We start from the raw sequence: 19,258 nt of genomic DNA on the forward strand, positions 1-19,258 counted from the left end.
GGAGCTCACTTTGTAGCCTAGGCTGGTCTCGAACTCTCAACAATCCTCCTGCCTCAGCCTCCCAAGTGCTAGGATTACAGTTGTGCGCCATCCCCGGCTAAACTGCCCCCCCCACTGGGAATCAAACTCACAACCTTGCGTTTGCCAGGCAGGCGCTGTGCCGCTGAGCTAAATCCCCAGCCCCTGTTTGTTTAATCTTTAGTCTTGAGATCTGCCCCGAAGCAAGTACCACCTCTCCATTGGTAAGGTATGTCTTCCATTCTGGCTCCTTTGAGGGCCTGGCCCTGTCTGACTGCCTATAATATTTCTATCTAACTTAGCTGCCTATAACAGTAGGGTAGCAAGAGTACATGGAAAGATCAAAGGGATTCTTGGCAAGAGGGGAACACAGGTCCAGATGTCTGGTCACCTCTGTGTCTGACACATATCTGGGTTTAGTTAGTGCTGATTACAGTGTAATCTCAAATTGTCCTTTATCTCCAGGGAGGCTTGCAGTCCTGGCTATTGCTTCTCCATCCTGAGGCCTGGCTCTTGTCAAATTGACCTCCAGCCACACAATTCTGAAGTCTATTTTTTGGTGCTGGTGTATATTAATTTCTTATAATTTAGCTGTCTATAATAGTTTCAACGAGTTTTCCAGGCTGGTCTGAACCTGTAATCTCCTGCCTCAACCTCCCAAAATTGGGATTACAGGTGTGCACCACTGTGCCTACCTTTCCCAATTAATTCTTAGCCTAGTTAAAACACACGCATAATTAATGAGTTATTTTATCTAGCAGAAATAAGGACGTGGGGTGTTCTTTTGGGCCAGTTTAACCCTAATTTTTTTCTGGTTGCTTTAAGGTTTTGTTTTTTTTTTTTTTTTTTGCCAACAACACTGGATATAGGTCAGGTTACTGTACTATTCCATTATACCTGTCACTTGAAGTCATGGATCCACTTATTGAAGCTTTCTTGGTTATAGTATATTTCTCACTTAAGTTTTTGTATTTTCTTAAACTATATTTTATTTGATGAACTGCATTCAGTTGACATTCGTGTTACACCTACTCTGTTCTTAGACGCTGGAGTCTTGGCAGCATTCTGGAAAGAAAGTAATTTACAAAAAGCTCCTGGACACAATAAGTGATCAATAACCTGAGGGTCTTAAGTGAGGGAGAAAACTTGCAGAACTCGCCCAATACACAAATATTTTTTTCTTTTTCCTTTTTTTTTTTTTTTCTTGTCTTTTTGGGACAGGGTCTCGCCATGCAGTTCAGGCTGGCTTTGAGCTTACTTTGTAGCCCAGGCTGGTCTCAAACTCGCAGCGATCCTCTTGCCTCAGCCTCCCGAGTGCCGGGATTACAGGCGTGTGCCACCATGTCCCGGTGCGGCTGCGCACGCCTGTAATCCCGGCACTCGGGAGACTGAGGGAGGAGGATCGCCACTAGTTGGAGGCCAATTTGGACTACATAGTGAGACCCTGTCTCAAAAAAAAAAAAAAAAAAAGGAAAGAAAGACGTAAGTGCAAGGGAACACCAGGCCCTGAAACCAAGGAGAAATCACAGCAAGAAAGCGGCTCGGAGGATTATTACGGTGCGTGCGATTACTATGAGAACTCGCTTATTCCACATCCTCCTGGAGACTTTGAGGGTGGAGCTCGCTCCACCCAACCACCTATGAGAGCCAATAACGGCCCGGGAGGGGTGCAGCGCGTGCGCAGAGTGTGTCAGCGCTGGACCGCCCCCTAGAGGAGTGGGCGGAGCTCCGGCACGCGTGCGCCCAGACTTTTTTTGCGCACGCGCTCTCCCAGGATGCCCTGGGCGCGCGGGCGGCGGGCGCCCAAGTCCGCTGGCGGAGGTGTCGGCTCCGGAGCTGAGCCTAGCGAGGCGGTCACCGCGGCTGAGGCTGCTGGACGTGGAGCAGGTGCGGCGAGGGCCCAGCTGTTGCAGACCCGTCCGCCATGAAGCCCCCAGCAGGTACCGGCCGCCCCTCGCTGAGGTCCGACTCCCGGGACCCCGGCGTTCCCTGCACCCGCGCGCCTTCGGGGTAGCGACTGGGGCCTAGAATCGGAGCCGAGCGACCCTGGGCCGGCTGGAGGGGAGGACGGGGGCCGCCCTTCCCCTTCGCCTGCCGAACGAGGAAACCAGCTTCTCCAGAGCTTCTCCACTGAGCAGACTTCGTGGATTTCACCCTCGGGCAGGTCGGGTCCTGGGGCGCTCTCGGGTGGACTTTCGGGGGGCAGAGATTTAAGAACCCGGCCCCCTCCCTTCCCGAGCTCTGGAGCCGGAGGCGGAGTTCAGCAAGTAAATAAAGGCGGACGCGGTGGCGCGCACCTGTAATCCTAGCACTCGGAGGCTGAGCCAGGAGGATTGTCAAGTTTGAGCCCAGGATGGGGCGACCTGGCGAGTCTCACAATAAGTATAAAAAGGGCTGGGGCTGTAGCTCAGTGCGAAAGCCCTGGGTTCCACCTCCAGTTCCAGAGGCAGAGGAAAGAAGTAAATGAACAAGTGAGGAGTTTAAATAGGGATTGGTGGCTTGGAGCAAATAAACACAGGTGGGACAACCTCAGGGACACTTCGTGAGAGCGCTGGTCCTGGAGGACTTCTCTGAGGAGGTGGCATTAAAGCCTAGATTTAGATGCCAGTATCTTTAGGTGCATGGCAGAAGGAGGGTCCCGCAGGGCAAAGGCAGGGAGCCGGGAACTCACTCGGGCATTGTGTTGGGAGAGTAAAGATCAGAGCATAGCAGGCTGGGGGCGCTAAGGGAGAGTAAAGCGGCGGTGTTGGAAGGGAATCGCCGCGCCCTGGGTCTGTGTTCAGAAGCTCAGGTTGATGCTTGGGCCCTCCTCGCTGGTGTTCTTGGGTTTCCTCACGCCCGCCTGTGCTCCCCCTAGTTCTCTTTTCAGCCAGTCACAATGAGGATGGTAATTGTAGTAATGATAATGGTAATAATTAGAGTTATTCAAGCTTCAGGGAGGTGGAACTGTTGTTTGCCTTGTTTGCTGCGGGATTGTTAGCTCAGAAATCAGCACAGGGGCGGCAGTCAGTAAATAATTTACAGGACCAGTGGATGTCCAAGAGGCCTAGCTCTTCCCAGAGAATTTTCTGACCATTCCACCTGCCATTGAGCTCTGTCTTTCCCACGTTGTGAAGCCCTTCTTGATCACAGGTTTTAATACAGATGTGTGGTTCCCTTCTGCACCCTTCAGCCTGGCGTGCCCTGTAGCTGGGTGTTTGCCTGAAGTTCTCAGCAGCGACACCTTGCCAGAAAGTCTGACTTATGTGGAACTTCTTTCTCCCACTTCGTGTGTCAGTAGCTCTCAACTGGGGTGAAAATGCTACACCTGCGGAGTCTACCTCTGGGAGTCTTGGCAGTGTGTGGGGACATCTGTGGTCGTCACGACTCGGGGATCTCCTAGCCTGGAGCTGGTGGTGACCAGGGTCGATGCTCACCATCTTGCATTGCCTAGAACACCCGACCCCTGGGAAGGATGTGGCCCGGTGTGTCCAACCCCTTACTCCACTGCAGAAAGAGTAATTCAATTCTATGGGGCTGCCATGACCTCTGTAGATGTTACATAATAAGCAACCTTGGTACTGTGTCACCTTTCTTTTTTTTGGTACGAGGAATCAAACTTAGGACCTTGCGCTTGCCAGCCAGGTACTTGTGCCCCTGAGCTACATCCCCCGCCCTGTGTTGCCTTTCTTAAATGTAAGGAATGTTGATTTTCAAGTCATCCCTGGCACATCTGGATGAGAGATTACAGTGTGTCACAATAGCTTCCCCTTGAGACCTGTTCTCTGCTTCCACCATGTGCCCTCTGACAGTTGTGCCCTCTTGCCCTCCATTGCCCCCACTTTCCAGGAGGGAATCCTGAGGTTTAGCAAATTGTGGTCTCACCAGGTCCGGCGGCCAGTGGGTGATAGAATGGGGCTCCCACTAGCCTCTGTCGCTTACTCTGCCTGTGTAAAAGGACACATCCAGTTGGTAACCCCCTTTCCAGGGCCTCTCCTGCCACTTGGGAGGAACGTTCAAACCCTTCCTCAAACCTCCACCGGGGCAGACACACTCCAGCCTTCTTTGTGTAGATTCAGGAGCTAGGAATGGATTCCGGATGGGACAGAAACTGGCCCACAGTTAAATTACTTGGCCCTCTCCAGAACAAGTCCGTGGCTCTGGGTCTGCATTGTACAGGTGCCACCAGGCCCTGCAGGGTCAGGGGTTGGCAGCTGATTTTCCTGGCTTCTCTGTGCCCAGCCTCGGCAGAGCCCCTCTTCTAGGCTTTATCCCAGGGCCCCCACCTGCAAGTCAAATGCACACACCTTTCTTGGGGGAGGGCTAATAACCTCCCACTGCACTGTAGGTTCTTATGCTCACTCCCCTTCCTGATTACCTGTTAACAATGAGGCCACGCCCCTTCTTGGTTCACTTGTTAATGAATGGGGCCCCTGGCTCCCCAGTTGGGTGTTAAGTGGCTTCTCCAGAGACCCCACCGAACCTGGGGAATTCTCTCTGACTTGTGGGAGTTGAGCGGTGCAGCAGTGGTAGAGCCTCCCCCTTTTTGTCAGTACTGGGGTCTTTGCAGGGTATGCCTGGGTAAGACTGCAGCTGGGTATCTCCAGGGCAGGGGCCTAACAGCAGCAGCTGGATGTCAGGGTCGGGTTATTTGTGCGGTGTCCTGGGTACTGTGGGTGGTGAGCAGTGTCCCTGGCCTCTACCCACTTCGTGCCACTGCACCCCTTCTCCAGTCGTGACAGCCACAGCTGTCCCCACACACTGCCCTGACTCCCTGGGAGTGGCTGAGGACAGAATTGTGCCTGCTCTGGAGAGTCCCTGGGCCCAGCGCTCCCCGGTCACATTGCCCTGTGCATGGACTGGATGAGATGCCATCAGCAGTGGCCTTTGGCTTCTGTGTGCAGCCTGTGCAGGGGACGTCCTGGACGCGGTGTCCCCGTGCTCCCCCACTGTGAACCACCTGAGGTGGGACCTGAGTGCACCGCAGATCGAGGCGCTCACCAAGGAGCTCATCGAGCAGACAAAGCGCGTGTACGACCAGGTGGGCGCGCAGGAGTTTGAGGACGTGTCCTACGAGAGCACACTCAAGGCCCTGGCGGACGTGGAGGTGACCTACACGGGTGAGTGCTGGCTGCGGGGTAGGTCGCAGGGACGTGGGGAGAAGCCAGTTCCATCACCCGGGCCACCCCGAGTGCTCCTGCATGGTCAATTGAGAGGGCAGCAGCTTGAAACCCAGCCACCTCCCCCTTCCAGCCACCTCCCCCTCCCAGAGGAGATGTGTTTTCTGTCTGAACCATGGAATGTGGCTCCTGTCTTTGTTTTCTGTTTTGTTTTTTTTCTTTGGTTTGGATTTTCTTTGGGATGAGCTCTCACTATGTTGCCCAGGTTGGGCTCCAACTCTGGGGCTCAAGCCATCCTCCTACCTCAGCTTCCCAAGCAGCTGGGATGTCAGGTGTGTACCACTGTGCCTGGCTTTTCAGTTGTTTTCAGTTGCTGTAACAGAATACCCGAGGCAGGATCATTCATTAAGAAAAGAGGTCTATTTTGGCTCACAGCCCTCCAGGCTGGGAAAACTACTGTGAGGGCTGCATCTGGTGAGGGGCACAGGCAGGGGCAGCGTAAGAGGGGGCCTTGTTTCCTAATGGATGCTCCTGAGAAGGCGGCTGAGAAGGCCAGGTCCCCTTTTTATAACCTGGTCACCTCTCAGAGCCTCTCCTGGCCCCTGTGGCCGCAGGCAGAACAGCATTAAAGCCCCAGTGACCTCCTTGCCAGTCCTTCTGGCTGCCTCCTTGGTCCCCACCCTACACTCATGTTACCTCGTGTCCCTAGGCCTCCCCATCCTGTCCCGGGGGCCAGTGAGGCTGCCCCCTCTCCTTGAGTCCTTCTGCCCTTGTGAGGACTGGGGTGCCTGGTCGCAGGGATGAGGGCTCTGTGCCCCGAGCCCCTGAGGAGGTTGGCGGCACAGCCTGCCCCTCGAGGTACCATGGGGGCTCCCTGACTCGGAGCTGAGAGGTGGATGGGAGCCCTAGGCAGGGATACGCAATCCCCCGGACGCGCTGTGGTGTCTCCTGGGGTCCAGGTGGCTCCACCCACTCTGCCCCTCCCTGACTGGGCCAGCTGTCCCTGTCTCCTGCCGCCTCTCCCGTGTCCACGCTCACCCGCAGCTCCTGAGGGCCTCCTCCCCGCAGGATGGGGACCAGAGCCGTCCTCACATTGCGCCTGGTGGACCAGGGTGCCTCACTGCAATTGCAGGAGGAGCTCACCTCCTCAGGGCCCCCTTCCTGTCCTCTCAGTGCACTCTGCACTGCCATCTTGTCACACTGAGCGTGTTTACAGTCACTCATATGACTGGTGGCCTTTCGAGAAGTCCCTCGAGGACAGAGCCCATTTCCGGTCCTCACCAGCCAGACCCTGAGCCCCAGACTGGTTAGTATAGGACACCATGCCCTCAAACATGGGCCACCAGGAACACCTACCCTGGCTCAGGCCCCTGGCAGCCAAGTCAGGTACCAAGCTGATCTGAATTCGAGTCTTTCCAGGGCAAAAAATGTGTGCTTTTTTTAATTTTTATTTTTTTTTTAATTTTTATTTATTTTGTCTTTTTGAAACAGGGTCTCGATATGCAGCTCAGGCTGGCCTTGAGCTCACTTTGTAGCCCAGGCTGATCTTGAACTCACAACGATCCTCCTGCCTCAGCCTCCCAAGTGCTGGGATTACAGGCGTGCACCACCACACCTGGCATATGTGCTTTTTTTTAAAAGATGAGATCTTGCTGTGCTGCCTCAAAGTCCTAGGCTCAAGTGACTCTCCTGCCTCAGCCTCCTAAGCTGGGAGCATAGATGGGAGTATAGATGCATGTTATCATGCCTTTTTCCTTTTAATTGTGCTATTAAAATATAATTTGCGTAGTACATAATTCACTCATTCAAGACCTGCATTTAAATGGTTTCTCACATATTCACAAAACTGATTATGTGTATACAATATATGTGTGTGTGTATGTATATATATAACGTGTATATATAATATATATATTTTGTTTGTTCTGGTTTCTTTTTTTGTTTTTTGAGGTAGGCTGGTCTCAAACTTGCCATGATCTTCCTGCCTCAGCTTCTCAAATGCTGGTATCACAGGCATGTGCCAGCAAGCCCGGCTATGCCTTCATTTTAGAACATTCCCATTCTCTCGGAAAGAAACTCCACATCCTGTAGCATCACTCCCCGTCCCCTCCCCACCCCAGCATTCCTGAGTCCGCTTCCTGTCTCTGGAGTCACCTGTCCTGGGCGTTTGTATGCATGAAGCTCACACTTCATGTCCTTCTGTGTCTGGCATCTCTCACTAAGCACGGTGTCCTCAAGGTCTGTCCATGCTGATGCAAATGTCACAGCCTCATTCCTTTCCTGGCTGGTGTCCTTGCATGGGGTCAGACCTTACCTTGTGTGTCCCTCTGTCTGTCCGTGGACACCGGCTGTCCAGTGCATGCAGGTCTTAGTCAGGCACGCTCTCTCATCCGTCCTGACTGCGCCTGCGGTCGGGCCCAGGTCTGCAGAACTCTCGTGGCTCTGGCCTGTGCGGCTGCCCAGCCTCTAACAGGAAGTCACAGCGTGGTCTGCGCCTCTGGCCTGCACCTGTCAGCAGCCACGGCTCTTTGGAGAATCAAGCTCACTAGCCGCTTGGCCCGGTGCTCCTTGGCTTGGGTGTCATGAGTCAAGTCTGTCTCCTTCGGACTGTGACATCCCCGAGGCCACTGTGTGTCCTTTGTCTCCTGTTTCAGTACAGAGGAACATCCTTGACTTCCCGCAGCATGTGTCCCCGTCCAAGGATATCCGCGTGGCCAGCACAGAGGCTGACAAAAAGCTCTCCGAGTTCGACGTGGAGATGAGCATGCGGCAGGACGTGTACCAGAGGATTGTCTGGCTGCAGGTAGGGATCGGGGACCTGGCCTCAGGCCTGGCACAGGCTCCGCAGCCAGGAGCTGGCACGGCAGGTGGTGATGGGCTCTGGAGCAGCCGCAGGTGGAAACCTCTTCATGACCGGAGAGCGCCGTCCCCTTGGTTTTCAAAAGCAGGACCGCCAGGCGTGGTGGCACGTGCCAGTAATCCTAGGTACTTGGGAGACTGAGGCAGGAAGAGCTCTAGTTCAAGGCCAGCCTGGGCGACTTCACAGGATCCTGTTTCAGAATAAAATTCAGAGGGGTAAGGTGTAGCTCAGTGGCAGTGTCCTGGGTTCAGCCCAGTCTTGCCCCTTACCCCCAACCCCAAAAAAGTAAACTTTACATGTTGTGTGTTTTATGACAGCCGTAAAAAGCAAAAACCAACAGAAAACAAAGCATCCGGCAGGAGGGGCCCTATAGCCTTTCACACAGGCTCTGCTACATATCCTGGCCACCGGGTGTTGCTTAGGGACAGCTGCCCACTCCTGTGTCACTGCAGGGGCCCAGGGTATGCACCGGGGCCCTGGGCGGGTTTCTTCCCATGAGGCAGTGGCCTGAGGCCTCTCCTGCGTCCAGAAGACTGTGGCGTGCTTTGGCACAGCGGGAGGTGTGCCGAAATCTAATCTAAAATCTAGCCCAAGCCGGTAGTGCGCTCACACACTGTTGTGAGAGCAGACACAGAAGCCAGCGGGGGCGCACCCCTATCCTCCCCGCACTGTGAGAGACTGAGGCAAGATGACTGCAAGTTCACTCCCAGCCTGGCAACTTAGTAAGACCCTCTCAAAATTTAAAAAGGGCTGGGGATGTGGCTCAGTGCGAGGCCCTGGGTTCCACCTTCAGTACCACTAATGAAAGAAAGTGCAAAACTAGACGGAGCACCCTGCACGCTCTGCTGGGCTCCCCCAGCAGTGACGCTGTACACAGCTGTCGCCCAGGCCCTGGCCGAGATGCGGTCTCCACCCCACTCGGTGCTCTGCTGCAGCCTGGGCTGCTCAGGCAGACAGGTCGTTGCTCCTGAGGGACGCAGGCGCGTGGGGCTGTGTGATCAGGCTTCTGGGACGCTGCGCAGCCGCCATGTGCACTGGCCGCACCGTGTCAGGAGGAGGGATGGGGTTTGGCTGCCCAGCGGCCCTGTGACCCTTGCCCTTTGCCCCTGCAGGAGAAGGTGCAGAAGGACTCCCTGAGGCCTGAGGCTGCGCGGTACCTGGAGCGGCTCATCAAGTTGGGCCGCAGGAACGGGCTCCACCTGCCCAAGGAGACTCAGGATGTGAGTGTGGGGCCCCCAACCTGTGCTCCGGCCCGAGAGGGTCAGGGCCGGTCCCAGGGCAGGACCACGCCTGCCAGGTGCTATGTGAGGCAGCCCTGGCTCCATCAGGGTTGGAGAGGGGCAGTGTGGGTGGGGGTGCTCGCCATGGTTTTTTGAGGAGCCCTGGCCCAGCTGGGCCCCAGGCTCAGGGTTGGCCTCGTGGGGAGCTCCAGGCACGGGACAGCCACTTGTGTGGCACCAGGCCCTGGAGTGCTCTGGGCAGGTGACAGTGCCCCAAGCAAGGGGCCTCTCGGGGGGAGCTGGGCAACCTGGAGGGTGCTGTGTTGGTCATTGGCGTTCGCCATCTGTGGGTACAGGTGTCCTGGGAGGGGCCGTCCCTGCAATGTCAGCTGGCCCCAGGCCGAGGCATCAGCACACGAGAAGTCACGGACCTGGCTAGGGTAGGAAGCAACCTGCACCAGAGCCAGGGGCCTTATCTACTGAGGGCACCATTGTGGCTGTGTAGGCGGGACCTAGAGAGAGGGGTGGTTTGTTCTTACAGCCAGTGCTGGATAGCAGGGTGCAGTGGTACACATCTATAGTTCTAGCACTTGGGAGGCTGAGGCAGGAGGATCCTAAGTCCCAATTCCCAGCCTGAGTAACTTAGGAGAACCCTGTCTCAAAGGGTTAGAGCAGCTGTGGAGAACCTTTTAGAACCTTTCAATGGTACAAACAGCCAGCTGTGGTGCAAGTGCTGTAGGGTCACCACCAGCGAGGTAGGGCTGTAGCACAGCAGTGAGTTAGTGTCAAGGGAAAAGAGTGCTGTTAAAAACAAGACCGAATCTCAAGGCTGAGGTGCCAGAGACGGCCACCCCCAGGCACCCCGGGTGCTTGGCTCCACCATGAGCCTCCATGACATGGCGAGGCCTTGGGCTGCTGCACGCCAGGTGGGAGCAGGAGACCAGCGAAGGTGCCCATCCCGACCCGAGCAGAGTGGGCAGGGACTCTAGAGCTGTTGCAGGCATCCGGGGGCCGTGCCAGGCCCCAGAGCACTCGGGGTGTGGCAGGTTTGCATGTGGGTCCTCAGTGAGAGGCGGACCTGCGGGGAATGTGGGGGCTCAGGCCTGCTGAGGACCGGATCCCCTGACCACTCTCCCGGTGCCTGTGCCACAGAGGCTGGGCTGCCAGATGGAGGCAGGCGGCCCCTACAGCCCCTCCGTCTCCCCACCTGCCTCCCTCCACACCCCTACCACACGGGTTCTGAGTGGAAGCCGGGCCCCGCTGCCGGCCTGGGCCGTGTCCCGTGTCACGCAGCCTTGGTAGCAGTCACTGGGGCGCGGCAGTCAGTTCCCTTGGCTCTGGTGCCCACTTTACTGGAGTGGATAGAAGATGCAGACTTGTCCTGGGTAAACTGCCGGCAGGCGCAGACCGTGGCTCTGAGGGTAGGGCCTGAGCAGGAGGCACACCGCAGGGCTCCTGGGGGCCCCGTGTGAGGCGCAGACACAGAGGTCCCAGCTTTGTGGGCTGTGTCCTTTCCATCCCCCCTCTTCCCACCCCAGCTCTCCTGCCCCTGCCGGGGTCTGGGAGGAGGCTGTCAGGTGCCAGGGCCCTCCCGCCCATGTCTGCCGTCTCCCGCAGAAAATCAAGAGCATCAAGAAGAAGCTGGGCCTGCTGTGCATCGACTTCAACAAGAACCTGAACGAGGACACCACCTTCCTGCCCTTCACGCGCGAGGAGCTGGGTACGCGGCTGGTGCTACCCGGGAGCCGGGGCTGGGGCCCTTCCTCCCAGGGCGCTGTGCACGGGGACCCCGATGCCCTTGCTGTCCTGGTGGCTCTCCCGTGCTCTCACTTTTGCCCCATTTCGCTCCCTGGCACCTCCTCACCGGGCCCGGGGTTCCTGTGCAGGTGCAGGGTGGGGGTCGCTTCCCTGTCCCCTCCAGAGCCACCTCCCGCCCTGCAGGGGGGCTCCCCGAGGACTTCGTGAACGCGCTGGAGAAGACAGAGGACGGCAAGCTGAAGGTCACGCTCAAGTACCCGCATTACTTCCCGCTCCTGAAGAAGTGCCATGTGCCGGAGACCAGGAGGAAGGTGGAGGCGGCCTTCAACTCCCGGTGCAAAGAGGTGACGCCGCTGCGGCAGCGCAGTCCCTGCCAGGCTCCGCGTGCCCTCGGAGAGGTGGCTGTGCGGGCGAGGCCAGCCTCAGCTCTCGCTGGAGGTGGCAGGTGACCTGTGGTGTGGCCACAACCTGGGCATGCGTCCCTGTGAGCGCTGAGCTGAGGCCGGGCCCAGGGGACTGTGTTGTCACTGCTGCCACACAGAGGGCTCTGCCGCAAGGACCCAGCTCTGCGTCTCACCTGCAGCTCCCCAGTCCCCTGGCTCGGGGGTGGTCAGAGTCACGTGGGTGCCACTGTGTGTCCCCCAAAGCCCACAGCCACCAGCTGTGCGAGCTTCGGACCTCGATCCCCTAAGAGCGTGCACTGGAAGTCGGCAGGGCTGGGCACAGGCCAGGCCCTGGGTGCTGTGGGGTCCCCAAGCACCACGATGCCCTCGCCCCCCAGCCCGCCTCGTTCCCCGTGTCATTTCCCGCTCGTGGCCCTTCCTGGTTCTGAAAAGGACCGGGGCTTGCGTATAGCCGTGGCAGGCAGGGTGGGCAGACTCTCAAGCCCAGGGGCGCGGGTGGCGGAGGGCGCGGCGCCGTTCCACAGCAGCTGTATCGCCTGCAGGAGAACTGCGCCATCCTCAAGGAGCTGGTGGCACTGCGGGCGCAGAAGTGCGGCCTGCTGGGCTTCAGCACCCATGCCGACTATGTCCTGGAGATGAACATGGCCAAGACCAGCCAGGCTGTGGCCACCTTCCTGGGTACCCACCACTGCTGGGTGCGCCTGGGCTGCTGGGGGGCGGGGCGGGGCTGGGCGGGGTGTGACTGCGCCCGCCCCCTGCAGATGAGCTGGCGCAGAAGCTGAAGCCCCTGGGTGAGCAGGAGCGCGCCGTGATTCTGGAGCTGAAGGAGGCGGAGTGCGCACGCCGGGGGCTGCCCTTTGATGGCCGCATCCACGCGTGGGACATGCGCTACTACATGAACCAGGTGGAGGAGACACGTTACCGCGTGGACCAGAACCTGCTCAAGGAGTACTTCCCCATGCAAGTGGTCACCCGCGGGCTGCTGGGCATCTACCAGGAGCTCCTGGGCCTCACCTTCCAGCTGGAGGAGGGGGCCGCCGTGTGGCACGAGGATGTGCGGCTCTACTCGGTGCGCGACACGGCCTCGGGCGAGCTCATTGGCCAGTTCTACCTGGACCTCTACCCCAGGTGGGCGCCCAGGGTCCTCGCGAGCCCCGCCTCCCTATTTGCAGGATGGGAAGGATGGGTGGCTTGCTGTTGAGGGGAGGGTCTTGGGGGGAGCACAGGGGACCTGCCGGCGGCACAGGCAGCACCGGAGCTCCCCACCCAGGAGCTCAGACCCTGCCGTGCATCTGGTGGGCTTGGCGCCATTGGGGACCCTCCCAGAGCCGGTGGACCCTGGCTGGGCTACCCGTATGGCAGCCCGGGCCATGCCTGACCTGCTCCCTCCCCAGGGAAGGCAAGTACGGCCACGCGGCCTGCTTCGGCCTGCAGCCCGGCTGCCTGCAACAGGACGGCAGCCGCCAGATCGCCGTGGCAGCCATGGTGGCCAACTTCACCAAGCCCACGCCGGACGCCCCGTCGCTCCTGCAGCACGACGAGGTGGAGACCTACTTCCATGAGTTCGGGCACGTGATGCACCAGCTCTGCTCGCAGGTACGCGGGCTCCCAGTCTTACCTCGGGTCCTGGAGGCTGAGGCCAGGTCAGGGTGCGGGCTCCTCTGCGTCACCTCCCTGCAGCTGTGTCGCCCTCTTCTCATGGGACCCCGGCGGGTCGGGGCCACCCAGGTGCCCTTACTGTACGGTTCCTCCTGTTGTTGGGTAGCTTGCTGCTACACAGTGGCTTGCCAGCGAAGTGTGACCGGGTTTGGGGTTCGCCTCTCCTTCCGGAGTTGGAGTCCAGATTCCTCTCAACTTGAACAAAGAATTGAATGAGACAAGCAAAAGCAGTGGCAGGGCCGGGGACATAGCTCAGCGGCACAGCGCTTGCTTGGCAAGTGTGAGGTCATGAGTTCGATTCCTGATACCCAGAAAAAAACAGTGGCAAAGTTTATTCGAGAAAATCTAAGTGAAGGGTGGGAGAGAGACTGGCTCTGCAGAGCGAGCCTGGGCCGGGTAAACAGAAAAAGTGGGAGAGCTCTTCATGCCCACTTCGCCTTTGTGCTGTCCAGATCTCGAGGAAACACAGGACTTGTACATGCAGGTCCTGAGGGGCTGTGCCGGGATCCACGCCTCAGGCTGATGTCAGGTCTGGGCCGCCCTGTTGGAAAGGGGCTTGAGTTTGAGAAAGTCCACGTGCAGGCTTTGGGAACTGTTTTGCCCACGTGTCCAGGATCTTTGTAATTAATAGTTCGTGCCCACTTCTCCAGCCAGCTTTTGCCGCGCCTGGGTCTCTCACCTCCTCTCCAAAGCCCTGTCTCCTGATGTGGTCACCGGCCGAGGTTGGGGATGGAGACCCGGCCGTATAGCCCTGGAGGCCTGGGGGACTTAATTCAGCCGCAGCCCTCCCCGCACCGTGGGTGGGCCAGGTGCGTTTGCCTCCGCTTGGCGCTTGGTGTGGAGCCCCAGCTCCTTGCTGGTTCCCGTTGCACAGCTCAGCCCGGCGATGTGAGGCTGCGGCCCCAGCTCATGCCACGCTGGCCCAGGAAACAGCGAGCCTAAGGAAGCTGAGATGCTGCCTTGCGCGAGGGATTTGCCCAGCGCTCCCCGAGCAGCCAGCACAGCTTCAGCCCTGGGGCACTGCGCCCTGGCTTGGGTCTGTCCCTGCACCCTGCCGCAGGGGGGCCCGCAGCCACCTCATCTTCTGGCAGCAAGAATGTTCTTCGAAGGCTGAGCAGGAGAGCATGGCGGCAGGGGCTGGTTGATTTCTAATAAGCACCTCACCAATTGTTGCGCTGTCACCACAGCCCTCTTTCAGAATGTTCCATCCCCCCAAAAGGAGGCCCCATCCATCTCCTTCCCAGCTTCTTACTCCTGATTCCACTTCCTGCCTCTGGAGTTGCTTGTCCTGGGCATTTCCTGCCCACGGAGCCCACTCTGTGTGTCCTCTTGTGTCTGGCATCTCCCATTGTCCTCAAGGTATTTGTGGCAAGTGTCACAGCCTGGCTCCTTTTCCTGGTTAAGTAATACTCCCCTACAGGAATGTACCTTTTTTTGTTTGTTTGTTTGTTTGTTTTGTTTTCCAGTACCGGGAATCAAACTCACGACCTCGCACTTGCCAGGCAGGCGCTGTGCCACTGAGCTAAATCCCCAGCCCCCAGAATGTACCTTTTTTAAAGGGATGTACTTTTTAGCAGTGTCTTGACAAGAACGAATTTTTAACTTGAAATTATATGCATAACTTATTTTTGGTGGTCCTACAGATGGAACCCAGGGCCGTGGAGGCCTTTTTTCTTTGTTTGATTTGAGGCAAGGTCTCACTGTGTAGCCCAGGCTGGCCTTGAACTCCTGGTGATCTTCCTGCCCCAGCGTCCCTAGTGCTGGGATTACAGGTGTGCGCCACCATGCCCTGCTCAGGAAGCCTTTTTAAATTTGGAGATAGTCTCTTCAGTTTGCCCTGGTGGATTTGATCTTCTAATCCTCCTGCGTAGCTGGAATGACAGGCATGTGCCACCACACCCAGCTTTGGTCCTTACGCTCTGCTCTTGTTTGGACTTTGTGCCGTGTGGAAGACACTGTCCCACCCACACCGGCTCATCTGTCCCTGTGTGGAGCAGGGTTCTCTAGGACAGCGGCGGCACAGAGGGGAGGAACTCAGGGGACTGCTGGCAGGTGTGTGCGGCCACTGTCCTCTGGTGTGTCCTGGCCTGGGACATTCTCAGGCTGCATAGGCCGAGGGGAGGGGCCTCAAGTGCACCTGCTGGCCCAGGTGTGTTTGTGAGGGGGCTGCAGGCCGCTGTGCCAGGCCGTGCTGAGTCTCCCGCCCTGGCCCGCAGGCTGAGTTCGCCATGTTCAGTGGGACCCACGTGGAGCGTGACTTCGTGGAAGCGCCATCACAGATGCTGGAGAACTGGGTGTGGGAGAAGGAGCCGCTGCTGCGCATGTCCCAGCACTACCGCTCAGGCTGCGCTGTGCCCCAGGAGCTGCTGGACAAGCTCATCCAGTCTCGCCAGGCCAACACTGGTGGGGACGGGCGCTGGGGGTGGGCTCGGGCCTGGGGCACTGAGCGTCCTCCAACCTGTGTTCCCGCCACCAGGGCTCTTCAACCTGCGCCAGATCGTGCTGGCCAAGGTGGACCAGGCCCTGCACACACGCGCGGCTGCCGACCCGGCCGAGGAGTACGCGCGGCTCTGCCAGGATGTCCTTGGGGTCCCTGCTACGCCAGGTAGCCACACTGCTGCCCCCAAGTCAGAGGGACCCAGCAGCATGGGAGGGGCGGCACGGTTCCTGGCCTCCCTCCCCTGTGTATTCTCAGAGACGGGCGTCAGCCCCATGGCCCGAGTGCCCTCCCTGTGGACGGGGCCGTGTCCCTGCGGAGAGCCTGGGAGGAGCCAGCAGAGGAGCAGGATGAGCATCTGCAGGCCCCGGAGAAGCAGGGGTGGTGGGAGGCCCATGGCACCTTCCTGTCCTGAGCAGGCGGCGCCCACCGCACATCCTTGGTGTGTGCGCGGCTGTGTGCTATGTGTGTATAGAGACGGTTCGTTTTTGGGTGGTATTTTGACTGTGTAATGCATTTAATTTTTCGAACTGCAGATCCAAGCCAGGGGCGCTGTACTGCTGAGCTGTACCCTTAGTCATCTTTACTTTACTTTGAGATGGGGTCTTGCTGAGTAGCCCATGCTGGCCTAGAATGCATGACCCTTCTGCCTCAGCTTCCTGAGTAGCCGGGATGTACCACAGAACCCAGCTACATTTTTCACGCAGTGTTTGAAGCAGCACACAGTGTTGCATCGCATGGGTGCACCTGGGAGGCCGCCTCCTCGTGGGCTGTGTGTGGTTGGGGTCCACGTGACCCTTGAGCTCACCCATTCCAAGGCTCACCTGTCCCTGTCCATCCAGGGACCAACATGCCAGCCACCTTCGGCCACCTGGCAGGCGGCTATGACGCCCAGTACTACGGCTACCTGTGGAGCGAGGTGTTCTCCATGGACATGTTCCACACGCGCTTCAAGCAGGAGGGTGTACTGAGCCCCAAGGTGAGGGCTGGGCTGGGGCCGGGTGGAGCGGGGCAGAGAGCAGCCCAGGACCCCAGGCAGCTGGAGCTTGGCCTGCACCAGCCCTGCTCGGGAGAGCACTGGTCCCGCGGCAGTGAGCATCCACAGACCAGCGCCCCAGCCGCGGGCCGGGAAGGGGTCACGCCCAGACCAGTCATGGGAGGTGGGCAGACCCTGGGCCCTCCAGCCCACACCCAGCCCTTGCCTTGTACCCTGCAGGTGGGCATGGACTACAGGACCACTATCCTGAGGCCGGGTGGTTCTGAGGACGCCAGCGCCATGCTGAAGCTCTTCCTGGGCCGTGAACCCAGGCAGGACGCCTTCCTCCTGAGCAAGGGGCTGCAGGTGGAGGCCAGCGACTCGGCCGCCTGCTGACGCTGGAGCCACGGCCCCGTGCCCGCCCTCGCCCTGTGCCTTAGCCCCAGCCCGACGGTGGCTGACGGCATGGCGCTTCGGGCCAAGAGTGAGCGCCAGGAACTCTTCGTCTCTGTCACTGTCCCTCCAGCTCTGGTCCACGGGGCCAGCTGGGGCCAGCTGGGTGGAGAGAACTTGCCCCGAGGGCCTGTTTCCTTTGCACTAGCCTCCCTCTGGGCGGCACCTGTTGTACGAGGTGGTTCTGCAAGACACGGCCAGTAAACACTTGAAACAGCTCCGGGCTGGTCATTGACTCTGTCCCCTCAGCACAGGGCAGCTGGGCTCATCCTGGGCTGTCCTGCATTTGCCACGGGGCAGTGATTCCTGAGTGCTCGGGATTGACATGTGTGGGTCCCTGGGCATAGCTGCGCTCTAGGACCGGTCAGACCAGGGCTGGGACGCTGGGAAGGGCCCAGTTCTGTCTGAGGGGCCGGATAGCAGGACTGCCTGCTCGGGCTGTGCTTCCTCTCTGCGTGATACCCTGCATCGCTCAGGAAGGTCTCCGCATCCACATTCAGCCCGGTCCCACTGTGGACCACACAGCTCTTCCAAGGGTGCTGGGGCCTCCTGGGACATGGCAGCCCCTCAGCCTCACAGCCAGCAGGTGCCTCAGGTGCCTGCAGGACCGAGCTCCTCCCAGCACCCACAGGGGTTGATCAGAGCTGTTATGTGAGCGACGAGACCCATCAGCAGCTGGGTTCCAGGGGGGTCAGAAACAGCAAAGCCTTGATCGTGGTGGGTGGGCAGTATCTTGGATTCGCTGGTATTTTTAAAAAATACCTGTGCAGCTTTCTTTGCCCCGTAGTACTAAGGCCTGAACACAGCACCTCCATGCTGCATCTCATCTCGGCCCTTTTTACTTCTGAGACAGGGTCTCATTGAGCGCCGAGTGCCCCAGGTTGGCCTCCCAGGGGGCTGAGATGCCACGTGTGCGCCCCTCACCTGGCTCTCAGTGGCATTTTAGGGTTGGGAAAACGTCGTAGCCAGGTGTGGGTGCCTTCCTTCCTGGGTTCCGGGTCAGCAAGACCCTTTCCCAAGGAAGGGCAACACTGGCCGGCAGACACCTCCATGTGGACAGCATTTCTGGGGCTGTGTTGGGCACTGTCACCAGGCCAGACCAGGCTGCTGCGGACTCCGGTTCCTGGGATCCTCCTCACACTGATCCCGTTCGGTGACATTAGAGCCCTGATTGGGGGGGGGGGGGCTTTTCGTAGCTGAGCTGGCTGTCGTGCGGGTGGCTGAAGCTGTCAGGCTTGTAGCAGCTGTCACAGCTTAAAGTACCTGGCGCTCAAAAGAAAAAGAGACCACACCAAGCTGGGCGTGGTGGCACACACCTGAGACTCCAGTGCCTGGGAGGCTGAGGCAGGAAAATCAAAAGTCCCAGCCCAAACGCAGCAACTTAGTGAGATCTTGCCCAAAAATTAGAATACAAAGGCACTGGGGGTGCAGCTCAGTACCAAGGCTGTCAGTTCAATCCCCGGTACTGTCCGAACGGAAACACCACCTGAGGGCGGCCGGCCGGGCCCCTCCCAGTAGACAGGTTGAGTGTAGCTGGCTAAAAGCTCAGGAATCTCTCCTCCCTCTTCTTACTTTGCTTTTCCTTTCTGCTCAGCTCCAGTCACTCTGGAACCCACTCGGCATTTCCCCGCCCACCGTACCCTCGCAGGATTCACGGGGCCGGTGCTTGCAATACTGGCTGGGTCCAGCAGGTGGCAGGACCTGGCCGCATCCCGGCCTCAATCTCCAATCAGAGTAGTGCTGTTCCCCCAGCGTCCGTTCTCCTCTCTTCCTGCTTCCTACCCATCAGGCCGAAAGCTCTTGTTTATTCCTACCTCAGACAAATCCTTTCCATGGCATGGGACATGCCCGTGGGTGCTTTTTTTTCCTTTTGCAGTACTGGGGATAGAATCCAGGGCCTTCACATTCCAGCCCTTTTTTATTACTTATTTTGAGACAGGGTCTTATTAAATGGCTGTTGCCCAGGCTAGGTTGGAACTTGTGATCCTTCTGCCTCAGCCCCATAGAGTGCTGGCACGACAGCCTGCACCACCACACCCTGCTAGTGTTCGCTTATTTTGTCAAGAGTAGAGGGCAAGTTCTTCCTAGAGCTGGGTCCTCTTCCAGACACACTCAGGACTGTCTCAGTTTGCTTTTTTGAGGGAACAGGCGGGTACTGGGAATCGAACTTAGGATCTCACGCTTGCCAGGCAGCTGCTGCACCACTAAGCTAAATCCCCTGCCCCTCCCTCAGTTTTTATTTTTATTTTTCACTTATTTTTTGTCTTTGAGACAGGGTCTTTCTATGCAATTAAGGCTGGCCTTGAGTTCACTATGTAGCCAGGCTGGCCCCAGACTCGCAACGATCCTCCTGCCTCAGCCTCCCGAGTGCTGG

At 58.3% G+C, this 19,258-nt stretch overlaps 1 protein-coding gene across 1 annotated transcript; it reads left to right on the forward strand.

The window, feature by feature from the left end:
- The first annotated feature begins 1,780 nt into the window (after positions 1 to 1,780).
- On the forward strand, positions 1,781 to 17,102 carry Thop1 (thimet oligopeptidase 1). Its single transcript, XM_005405835.2, has 13 exons — positions 1,781 to 1,958; positions 4,902 to 5,117; positions 7,772 to 7,920; positions 9,090 to 9,197; positions 10,815 to 10,917; positions 11,139 to 11,299; positions 11,902 to 12,037; positions 12,121 to 12,487; positions 12,754 to 12,955; positions 15,235 to 15,421; positions 15,495 to 15,623; positions 16,298 to 16,434; positions 16,672 to 17,102. Exons 1-13 carry the CDS (start codon positions 1,943 to 1,945, stop codon positions 16,825 to 16,827), a joined length of 2,067 nt encoding a protein of 688 aa, XP_005405892.1. The 5' UTR covers positions 1,781 to 1,942; the 3' UTR covers positions 16,828 to 17,102.
- Positions 17,103 to 19,258: the final 2,156 nt, after the last annotated feature.

Source organism: Chinchilla lanigera, unplaced genomic scaffold (genome assembly GCF_000276665.1).
Source record: "Chinchilla lanigera isolate Chin_1 unplaced genomic scaffold, ChiLan1.0 scaffold00094, whole genome shotgun sequence".
Lineage (NCBI taxonomy): Eukaryota > Metazoa > Chordata > Mammalia > Rodentia > Chinchillidae > Chinchilla > Chinchilla lanigera.